General features: G+C 34.0%; 2 protein-coding genes across 2 annotated transcripts; one reads left to right on the top strand and one right to left on the bottom strand.

The window, feature by feature from the left end:
• The first annotated feature begins 2,615 nt into the window (after window positions 1–2,615).
• On the top strand, window positions 2,616–3,560 carry LOC133668985 (germin-like protein subfamily 1 member 7). The gene is made up of 2 exons (XM_062089002.1): window positions 2,616–2,757; window positions 2,920–3,560. Exons 1-2 carry the CDS (start codon window positions 2,637–2,639, stop codon window positions 3,462–3,464), a joined length of 666 nt encoding a protein of 221 aa, XP_061944986.1. The 5' UTR covers window positions 2,616–2,636; the 3' UTR covers window positions 3,465–3,560.
• A 2,383-nt stretch (window positions 3,561–5,943) lies between these two features.
• LOC133670179 (V-type proton ATPase subunit E-like) lies at window positions 5,944–9,791 on the bottom strand. The gene is made up of 6 exons (XM_062090685.1): window positions 9,582–9,791; window positions 9,375–9,475; window positions 8,745–8,901; window positions 8,021–8,217; window positions 7,584–7,683; window positions 5,944–6,223 (listed from the first exon to the last, which is right to left on the bottom strand). The coding sequence occupies exons 1-6, from the start codon at window positions 9,681–9,683 to the stop codon at window positions 6,191–6,193; spliced, it is 690 nt and encodes a 229-aa protein (XP_061946669.1). The 5' UTR covers window positions 9,684–9,791; the 3' UTR covers window positions 5,944–6,190.
• Between the last annotated feature and the right edge of the window lie 2,515 nt (window positions 9,792–12,306).

Raw genomic sequence — 12,306 nt, 5'->3', positions numbered from 1 at the left:
TTGATCAGATCTCTATAATCTTACTTGATAAAAAAGTTAAATTAAATGGAATTTAATTTATATATATATATATAAGAATAAAAAAAAGAGACAAATCAACAAAATATTTAAGGGTGAAACTTGAAAAAAATTAAAAAAAAAGGGCCCAATAAAAGACTTGAGTCATCACTAGTTTAAACGTCAAACACAGGTCCCAGGTCATAAAAACACGACAACCCCATATAAAGAAAAATTAAAAAAAAAATATGAAGCTCAATTCCTGACCAACCAAGTGAGTTTGAAAAAACGTCCCGAGCTAATCCGAGTTAGTATGAAAAATTTGCTACCTGGGTTGTAAGATTACGATAACCTCATAGAAAGCAAATAAAATAAAATTATGAAGTCTAATTCCAAAAAATCCCAATGTAAAAGGATAAAATTAAAAAAAAAAACAAGAAATTAGCAACACACAAAAAAAATATCTATAATGGGTAAGCCCAACAAACCCCACGACTGAGATCTTTCAAATAGGATCAACTAATAGAATGCAAAAAGCAAAATATCACGAAGCTCAATTCTCAAACCAACATAATGTTGATGGATGAAACTAAAAAGAATCAATTTAAATAAGGAGACCTAAGTCAACCCGAATTAATCCGCCAAACCTGCAATCCAAGTCATGAGATCAGGATAACTCCAAAGAACACAAATAAGAGAAAAATTATGAAGCTCAATTTCATATCAACTTAACGTTGAAGGGTGAAATTAATAAAAAAAATCAATTTAAAAAAGGAATTTATAAAAAGAACAAAGTCAACTTGAGTTAACCTTTTAAACCAGTAACTCGAGTTATGAGACAGAGATTACCCCATAAAAGGCAAATCATAAAAATCATAAAGTCCAATTCTCAATGAACCCAATGTTGGTTAACTTTGATAAAAAAGGACCCAAAATAAATAAATTGCAATGAAAACAATGAGGATCAAATTTAACATAGGACAACTTGCCAAGTCGCACCGTCAGTCTTCCATCAACACTCACCATCTTATACAAATGTCATTTTCGCTCCAACTCCAACACCACCAAGGATGATGGCATTCCCACATCGTAAGAAATCAAACACGCCGCTGAAACACGACAACTTTCTTCACATACTGGTGAGTGGACCGCACTCGTCGTCCAATGTTCCACTTCATGTTCACTTTTGTCACTCATATTTATTTTAGTTTCAAATTTGATCATTGAAGCCTCAATTATTTTAAATCAATAGAATTTTATTTTAATTATCCAAATTAAGTATCAATCAAGCACCAAATTTTTTTCTTTATATTGCTAGATCCTCAAAACTTGGCAACCAATATAAATCATTAAGTCCAAACTCAAAAAAACTTAATGTCAAAGGATCTAATTAAAAAAAAATAAGTCGAGCAACAAAAAAAATTCCCCTACCTGTTTAACCCAGTCCCTAATGTTAGCAAATTAAAGAGGATAAACATTTATCTAAACTTCAAATTTAGTCTTAAAAGTTCTGATTATTTTAAATTAATAAAATTAAATTTTATTTTATCAAAACAAATATTAACCGATCAACAAAATATTTTCTCTACACCTAAAGATACTCATGCATAGGCAGACAAAACAACTAGTGATGCCCAAACCTGAATTAATACAATATTAAACGATTAAATTAGAAAACAAAAATTAAGAAACTAAAATAAAAAAAATAAAGGATAATCTTCTTTTTTAAAAAAAAAAGAGAGAGAAAGAGAGAACATTGTAGAACTGACATGTTACAATCTATACTGTTTTCTCTCTTTGGTTACACTAATTTCAGGATTAGTTTGTTTTTTTAATTTAATTTAATTAGTAACTTCAGAAAAATTGTAATAAAAATCAAACAATTACATCTAGGAAAAATCACTACCACTATCCAAACAATATTTGTTTTAAGAAAAATTGTCAAAGATATTAATATTTATTAGTAGTTTAATTGGTCAACTAATGATATATTTTTAAATAATCAATGACCCATCGTTTTGTGGTAACAAGATCAAATGCCATGGAGACCTTAAGCCCACTCCAATAATGGACAATGGAGAAATTGGTGGCTTCGCCATGTTCAAAGAACATTTAAAAAAAAAAAAAAAAAAACCTTTTGGTAAAAAAAGTCACAAAATTACGTCTAGGAATAATCAACAACGATTAACCTTATATCCATTTAAAATCATCTGAAACTTCCATTGAAGTAACTACCCCAGGACCATAAACATTTTGTCACCTAACAATCTTTAGTTCTCGACCTACTCTGATATTTTCACCAGATATCTTCAACAAAGCCTTGTGACACGAGGCAGGCCTGTTAACGTAAAGGAAAAGTATCATGCTGGAAACAGTCTTATCAAGAAAATATTGGCATGTGATTGATATTGTCAAGTTTTTTGAATCTATGGAGGAATTCATGAGTGATTTCTACTATCTTGTCAATCGGTTTCATCACTGCACTCAAAGAACGAGCAACTACTACAGACTGGAGCAAGTCTTCGTCGGCTTCATTTAGAGATAACGTCGACCAATTCAATGACTCCAATCTATAAATAACCTAGCATCCATGCAAGATATCTCACCCATCTCCTTAAGAAAAATCAGCGTGGAATCTAATGGAAGGGCTAAAGTTTGTACTAGTTTTTGTCCTCTTGGCTCTGGCTTCTTCATTTGCCTCTGCCTTCGATCCTAGTCCTCTTCAGGACTTCTGTGTAGCAGTGGATGAAACCGATGGTGGTATGCGCTCTTGAAGTATTTCGTTAAGAGTTACATGATAGTATTACACTGAAAATATCATGCATCCTGCATATGTTTTATTATTCCTTTACTTTCCGATATGTTCAATATTCTCTATTAATTGATGACATTTTAAGGGTATCGAATGTCTTTCTCATGCAGTGTTTGTGAATGGCAAATTCTGCAAGGACCCAAAGGATGTTACTGAAAAGGATTTCTTCTCTTCTGGACTCAACATTCCAGGGGACACTTCCGGTCGTCTTGGTTCAAATGTCACTGCTGTCAATATTGAAAAAATTCCAGGACTCAACACTCTTGGCATATCCTTAGCTCGCATTGATTTCGCTCCATATGGCCTGAACCCACCCCACACTCACCCTCGCGCCACTGAGATCATAGTAGTTGTGGAGGGTACGCTCTATGTTGGCTTTGTTACGTCAAACTTGGCTAACGGAGATAATCGCCTAATCACCAAAGCCTTAAAACCTGGAGATGTTTTTGTGTTTCCAATTGGACTCATTCATTTCCAATTCAATATGGGAAAAGCGAAAGCGCTTGCTTTCGCCGGCTTAAGCAGCCAGAACCCTGGTGTGATTACAATTGCGAATGCGGTGTTTGGATCGGATCCACCCATTAATCCTGATGTCCTCGCCAAGGCCTTCCAACTGGACAAGAAGATAGTCGACTATCTTCAGAAAGCATTCTAGTCGGACAAGAACAAGACATGGAGCAGTAGCCCTGCGATTTCTGATTATATTTGACATGTTCTCATCCTTATTTCCTCTGTCGTATCTGTTTTCATAAATAAATAGGTTGCTGAACCTGGATGTTATGCTTATTCCATAATAATATACAAAGCATTATAATATAGCACCTGGTAATAATATAGAATTCATAGTAATATAACACCAAGGAACTGCAGTTATCGCTCTTTCTAACTGGTCCTTTTTGTGGTTGAACATGTTTTCTCCCTTTTTTTTTCTTCTTTTTTTGTTTCCTCTCACATGAACGAGCAATAATTATCACTTCGTGTGATATTTGATAGAGAATTATTTCAGTAATTGCAAAGTTTGACTCTGAGATATAAGAGTGAAGGATTGCTATAATAAGATGGAGATTGACATGGTTAAAGCTAATGTTGTCAAGGATTGAAAGGCTATAATAACAAGATTTTTTAATAGTTTGAATAGAAAAGTAGCTAATATGATTGAATTACACCATTATATTGCGATAGAAAATATGGCTTATATTGCTATCAGGATAGAGAGATAGTTAAAAAGAAAAGATAATACACACTAAAAAGGTAATTTAGATTCTTTTTTATCTTAAAGGTCAAATTATACAAAAGAGGGGGCTACTTTATTAAAGATGAATATAATGGAAAGCAAACCATCTAGGTTGTGACCTAATAGTAAAAGCTTGAGACCAAAAGGTTTGCTCCCTCTGTGGTCTCAGGTTCGAGCCCTGTGGTTACTCATATGATGGCCACTAGAGGTTTACATGGTCGTTAACTTCAGGACCCGTGGGATTAGTTGAGGTACGTACAAGTTGACCCGAACACTCACGTTAAACTAATATATATATATATATATATATATATATATATATATAATGGAAAGCAAAGTCAAACTACATAAAGCTATAAATAAGGATTCAACTAAGACTGTCTAAGGTAAAACCAAAACTCAAACTAATTGTAATCATGATATTAAATATTTCAAGTATTTAGGTAATGGATATCTAGCTTTATAATATCCAAACAATAAAGGCTTTTTGTTTTTAATACGCTCGTCATGATGTCAGGTGCAATATTTGTATTGCATGCATCATAATAAGGTATTTATTCTATACAATGGTGGTAAAGCTTCTTTTTTTATTGCCACCAAGGCTTCTTTCCGAATCATTATTTATTTAGAAATAACAAAAAAGGACTTCTTGAAAGATAAAATTGAAAGAGATATTGCATCGCTGGTATTGTCAAATGAACATTTGTATGATGAAATTTTCAAGTATGAAGGCATTGTTTTTTGTTTTCATTCAAGTAAGCAACAAAAGTTTTATGGTTTTAGTGAGACCTATATTTTTTTAAGCTTAATTCTTTATTGAAAAGCAATGTAATTGGTCATAATTTGAATGGCATGCATATTAGGAAGAATATATTTGATAATATTTTTAACACAATTATACATGTAAAATGAAAAACAAATGACAGTATAAAAACTAACTTGAATTTACATTGTATTGTGACCGTGAGAATATAAAGTTAATTAATGATGAGTTTTATGTTGCAAAGCTCTAGACTATAAAAATAAAAAGTCATAATTATCATATATTTATGCAAAAGTGTACCATTTCCTCCTCCTCCTAGATCTTCCACTTTAGCATTTATTTCCTCCCCCTACACCTCCACTGGTTTAGGATATTTTAAATGCATGGAGGATAGTAATTGGAACTTAATTATGTTATAGCTATCTAATTAGGATCTCTCGTAGTGATTTATGCTAATGCTAATCATATTTGAAGTTAATTATTAATTATGTGATTTGTTAGAATTTTGCAACTTGAGATTTAAATTAATAGGTTTTAAGAATTTTGGATAAAGGCTGATAGTTTTATACATACCCTGTCGGCATTTTAAACACACCGATGGTTTTTCGATGGTAAGTGGGGTGCTAAAAGCTGATTTCAGACGTGAATATTCTATTGAAGATTTCGTAGGTGTTTAAAGCGCCGACAGAATATGCAAGCGGAAAAAAACAATACAGGAAAAACAGACACCCACAAGTGGAATGCCAAACACGCGCCTTGTATTGTTCAAAAGGTTTGTCGTCAGTTCTTTTCAACTAAAGATTTGCCTTCACTATTTTTTTCTTTTAAGAAAAGATTAGTCTTAACTCACTCCCTTCAAGATAATTTCCAAGATTCTGAAAATCTTTTTCATGCCAAAGATCATGGCAATCATTGTCATGGATTCAAATCTTCTCAGAGGTTCCGCAAAACCCTATCTCGAAAAGCTCTGTAAGTGAGAAAAAAAAAAAAAACAAGACGTTCAAAGGTACCCTGATATGATTCAAACATGAACTTGATACGTTCATACATTTCCAGTCATTCAAAAAGAATTCTTGCAAAATATGATCAATTGAATACTTCTGGAACAATGAGCGAGAAGGATTATAACGGTATAACTTGACCAAAACACTAGATATTTTATTTATTATTGAATGGCTGCCTTGAGGTGTCTAGGATGATACAAACACTAAACCGAGTACAAGCTTCACTAATTTCAGAAATACAGGTTTTTCGCAAACAAGAAATTTAAAACACAACCAAACAATTGATAATAATCTCTGGGTTTTCAAATATAGGACATAAATTATCCAGGGACAAAACAACATCGCTAACCATCTCATCATGCAGAAGCCTCACGATGCCATTATACAGCCTGGCCAACTAGCAACTTGCGGATCTGCAATAAGAAGCCAATATATCATTAGGGTAATCAATTACGTGGGCCATTCGATTTGGTCTTTCCAAGGTAGCACTAAGACTTTCTGCAATTTGCAGACAAAGAAGATGATACAACGGGGAAAATAGTTATAAAACTCCCCACTGAATTGTGTTTGCATCCCCTAGCATGTGTGCAAATAAGAATGAGGGAGTTTTAGTTAAGGAATCTCCAAAAATTAAACAGGTACTCGCATAACACTGATAAAGAAAGTTCAGAATTAAAAAAAACAAAAAAAAAGGAACATTATAAGAAGCTAGACAAACTAATGGGATCACTTTGACCCATAAATTACAATAAAATATTACTACTTAAAAGGAATTTCCACCTCTTAATTAGAACTCATACTAGAGGATTAGATAAGGATCCACTAGTTTGTCTAGTATGAGTTCTAATTAAGACGAGGAAGTTCCAAGTCACATGGCACATGCCAACGCTGCAAGTTTCATTTTAAAGACCATTTCTGAGTTCTTTCTGCTGTAAAATATAACCTCCTTGGATTTCAGATCCAAAACAGCCAACCACTAATCAGATCTTCCTTATCCTCCTTGCAGAACTATTGATTGATGGACAAAACAGAAGAAAGAAAAGCCCTCATCTAGACACATCTTTGGTATAACATAACACAAGCTGACAGAACAATATCCCATATGTTTCAACAATAACTAAAATCAATACAAGTTGGGCTGGGAGTTTGGACTAAAATGGCTATTTGAAGTCTAGTTCTAAACTTCAATGTGCAAAAATGAAAACAAGGAGAAATTCTCAATTAGAATGAGTTAGCTCCAATCAGAGAACTAGCATGATTATTCTTTCTCTAAGGATTGGTGAATGTTGCAATGATGTAGAAGATGCAAGAACACCAACAAGATCACCATTAAACAAAGACACTCAATCTTGAGGAAATCAAAACAACAGACTTGCTCAAAATCAAGAAGAAAACTCAGGTTTTTTTATTCAATAATAATACCTTACAGTTGAATGTCTGCATAGGGTGTTTATTTATAGGCACCCAAATAAAATAAGAAAACCAAATGAAAGTAGCAAACACGAGGAAACTACAATCTTCAAAAATCAAACCCTATATTTCTTCTAAAATAAGTAGTCTCAAAAAATCTATAATGTAGGCCCACATCATGTAGGTTACTTCACAACCTTTTTTTCAAATAATTGGGTACCACAATCATGATTGTTCCTTTTCTAGGAAAAAGTTCAATTCTCTCTTGGTCATTCTCTTGATATGATTATCCCAGTAAGGAATTGGAGTGTAGAGGCCAAGAACAAAAACAGTAACATCAATAACAAAAGTTTATGAGCATACCTCGGGAAGTTTTTTACGGAATGCAACATCCAAACGTGCATCAAGGGAATTTTCAAACACAATCTTCCCATCTCGAGACGCCAACACCACACCTCCAGAGCTTAACAATAAAAAATACCAAAATCAACTTGTTTCGCCATCTCTTTTATTTAAATAATAAAGAACACCTATTTTAAGATAAGCCATTTTGAAACCTTATACTAAATAGCTATTATGCAATTTGGAATCCTCAAACATCTGATACAAATACCATATCAATTATCCAACTAAATAATTTTAGAAATCAATAGCAGTTATACTTTTACCATGGCAGCCACAATTAAGAACAAAGACAACACACTTGTTAATTTCCCAGAAGTCCCACATAAACAACTACTGATGAATGAACATGTAAATGCACTCGGGATATTTTATTGGATTTTTCATGAATAATTTACCAGGAAAGACCATGAGCATTATGATGGCTAGGAGCAGGTGGGAGATAGATATTATGGTCCACAATGATTTCTGGGGGGAAAACATTTGCTTTCTCAGCATATTCCTCCTTTGCTGAATGCAGGACAGACTCCACCAAATTATGGTCATCTTTCCGGCAACGTAGCAAGACAGCAGGCTCCTTCAATCTGAGCAAACTCTGCAGACAATTGAAGAAAAAAAAATCCAGATTATGAGAAAAATACATTATTCAAATATATAACACCACATTCCTATTACATAATAAATCAAAATGACCATTTCTGAGCATTCCTAATAAAAACAATTTTTCATTTCAACATCTAAATTTTTACGAACAACCAATCATCCTCTAATATATATCAGTAAGGTACAAACTTTCATCACATAAGTCCCTAAAAGCTCAAGCCATCATCGGGGTGTTTGTAGATTAAAATTCACTTCACTTTATCATTAAAATCAATTTTCTCAGTAGGAAAGATTATGTGCATGTATCTAACCACTAACATGCAGACATTATGCCATGTATCAAAAGTTTACATTGATACAAAGGCAAACAAGAGAAAAAAACCCATCACCTGAAGCTTCATAAACTATACATGGCACAACAATTCTACAATTTTCATCAATTTTACGGAAACTGATGAGTATGAAAATACATATAATAAAGGGACCAGTAAATAGGCAAGCTGGTTATTTAATAATGACCTGAACAATAAGGTCTTTGAGAAGATTCTTGTAGTGATGCTGATTTTGGCTGACATTCAAAAGCTCCTTTCCTGCTCCATCTTTCATGGAATTAACCATATCATCTTGAGCTTGAAGCACTTTGATCCGAGAGGCATTAAGCTGCATTGAATACTCACTACACAAAATAACCAACACAACAAAATGTCACTTCATATGACTTCTGATGAGAAAAGAATAAAATAATCCATTCTCTACCAAAACAAATTGATGGAAATTATTTTGAGTCCAATCCTGATCTCCATTCAATAATACCAAACTAGTAATATATCCTACACAGTTTCAAACCGAGCCAAACTTTTATAATATCGATTAATAAAAAGAAATGATTAAAAAACAAGATAAAATCAATATCAACACTAACAAAGTTTATGATCAGCATCACTTCAGTTCACTGTGCACAATATAATAACTACAAGCAACCAAATTTAACAGCATAAATTGCAATATCAAGATCTAGAACAAACCCATCACTTAAAACTGAAATATAAACTAAATCAACACAACACCACCAATCAATGAACAGCATAATTAAGAAACACAAATCACAAAATGTTAATCCGAAAACAATAAAAGGATGGAGAGAATTACATCTTTTTGCGAACTTGAACTTGCTTCTCTTTACGCTCATACTCTTGCCTGATCTTCTTCTTCTCTGCCTCAACCAGTTGCAGCTTCTCTATATTGAATTCCTTCAAAAACACAATTTTATCAATCAGATCAAAACTAAGCGAAGAGAAAAAAAACCCACTAAGCGATTCAGCAAAAAAGAAACAATGAAGAAGAAGAAAGAAGTACTTCTTCAGCAGAAACTAGGATCTCGTTGGCCTTTTCTTCCGCTTCTTGGCGGATGAATCTGACCATCTGCTGGATCTGCTTGGAGACATCTGCGTCGTTCATTTTGGATGATTGTGGAATCAATCACAGAAGGGAAGATCCAGATGGGAAGGGAAGTTCGGAGAGATTTGGACCTTTTAATTTTAATTTTATGATTTCAGTAATTCTGTGTGTATATTTAATACAGGACATAGAAGAGGCTGGTTTTTTTGACATTTTCACAAGGCTTTTTTTTATTATTCCTCTTTCAATTTATTTATTTTTCACTTTTTTATTTATCCTTTCATATATATATATATATATATATATATATATATATATATATATATAGGTTACACAGATGGCCATGCTTCGCTACGGGACTGCCCGTATTTTCTGCAATGTGAAAAAAAATGTCATTCAAACGCTGCGCTGTCAATGCATTTAAAAACAAAAAAACAAAAATCATGATTTGATATTATAAAAAAAATAAATAATAAATAATGAATGTCAATATCAGCTAATCCATATGAGACCTTCAAAATTTATGAATGTAATTATGATAATAAGATAATCCAATAAAAATTTAAAAATATTATTAAATTTAATGTTTATTTAGTATTATAGTAATAGTTATTTAAAAAAAATATTTAAAAATACACTGGAGTTTCTGCAAATCTTATGAATAATATATCATCAACATAGAGTAGAGAAGCATTAGAAAACCATATTCAAAATGAAAAACAAACAGATATGGATAAACTAAGCTACGAATAAACTCATATTTAAAATAAAATATGTTAAAACAATTAAATCATACATGTGGAGCTTGCTTGAACCCATAGAGAATCTTACGAGGTTTTCATACATATGTTGGATGTTCTGGATTAGTCACCCCCAGTGGTTCTTTCCTATATATGTCTTAAGTGATGTTACTATGCAGGAATGCAGGTTATTCTTGAACTAGTGTTGTAGTGATGATCATTTGTATGGTTCCTAGTTTGACAATCGGAGAAAAGGCTTCAGTTAAATCAATCTCATCAATATGATGATATTCTTTTGCAACAACACGAGCTTTTAGTCTGTTTAAAGATCCATCATGTTTCAGTTTTGTCTTGAACACCTATTAATTTGGAACCGATTATATGTACATATGGGGTACGGGAAATAAGAGTCCATGTATGATTTAACTGTAGAACAGTTCCATTGCAGCTTTCCATCCGGGATGAGCTAGAGTTGACTGGACATTTTGTGGCTCAAGAGGTACATTGTGAGTGGATATGGAGGTCAGGGCATTTTTGGATTTGGTTTACAATTCCAAATTGGGGTCATGTAGCCATAGGATGAGAACCTTGACCTTGAGAAGGTTGTCCAACTCTTGATGCAGGTTCTGTTTGAGAAGCTTGAGGTTCTGCTTATGCAACTTTTGAAAGTGTAGCTGATTGAGACAGAGTAACCATAGAGTGAGAATCTTGTCCTTTCGAATGTTATCCAACTTCTGCAGCTGATTCAGGTTCTGTCTAAGAGTTTCCAGTTGCTGCAGCAGACTCAAAATGTTCTTCAAGATGGTCTCCTAAATTTCTAGTTGCTGCAGCAGAGTGTTCCTTTAAATTTCCAGTTGCTGCAATAGATTCAAAGTGTCCTTGCGGCAAATTTCCAGAAAACTCAAAGTTTTCCTGTGAGTGTGCTCCTTCTTCTTGTCAGTGTGCTTCTTCTTCAACTGACTGCTCTCCCTCAACCTGTGGAACTAAAGGTAGGGCTTCAGGTAGTAGATTGTGGCGCGACTCCTGTGACAGTGTTGCATCAGAAGCTTGTAGAGCTAGTGTAGGAATGGTGAACGTAGGCAGGGGACTGAGACTCCGTTTGGTTAAGTGGTTGCGTCCACGTTTAGCTGCGTCAATAAGTTGCAATGTGTTTAGTTAACAGAGACCACAGTTTTTTATACATGGATCCCACATAAATATGCGTTTGAAACATTGGTATAGCAAAAGTAAGTCGACTTGCTTTTCGCCATGGCTGCTGTTCAGAAAACGTTGCTTACAATTAATGTTCATTATCCAAAAAATAATTAGCCCAATCTGTCCTCCTCCTCTACTGTGGCTTCCATTGTCCGTCCTCCTCCACTGCTTCGCCTTCTCCATTGTGCTTCCATCGTCTATCCTCCTCCACAGCTTCGACCTCCACTGTGCTTCTCTCGTCTCATGGATTTGTCCTCCTTCACGCAGCTTCCCTCTCTAAACCTCATACAGAACCATCTCCTTTCTGCTGCATTTTCCTCTCTGCAATCTTCCCCTGCTTTCTCCACTCTGCTTCCCTTTGGCATGCCAAGCTCAATTGAGCAAGGTAAGAAAAAAACCAGCAATGTCAGCAGTGGAAACTTCAATCTGGACCAGCCAGAGAATGGAGCATACAAGAAAGCTAAAGGCACAAGCTCCTTTAACTCAAGTAAGAAAGAAAGGAACGACGCCCAGACATGTTTGATGATACTCCCAGACACCACCGAGGAGCTTGAAGTGGACCCAGAAATAGAGCCAGAGAAGGAGCCCGAGTTGTACTCAGAACATCACTATTCACTGAACAGTTTTTTTTTTTTTTGAAAAAACCAGTGCAGTTAATTGATTTTATTCGCACTATGAACGTGAACAAAAATTATTTTTTGTTTTTTTAAAACTAGTTTAAGGTGAATTAAATTTATTCGTACTGTAAT

Source organism: Populus nigra, chromosome 12 (assembly GCF_951802175.1).
Source record: "Populus nigra chromosome 12, ddPopNigr1.1, whole genome shotgun sequence".
Taxonomy (NCBI): Eukaryota; Viridiplantae; Streptophyta; class Magnoliopsida; order Malpighiales; family Salicaceae; genus Populus; species Populus nigra.
The sequence above is the reverse complement of the archived record's forward strand: the minus strand, read 5'-3'. Positions and strand labels throughout refer to the sequence as shown.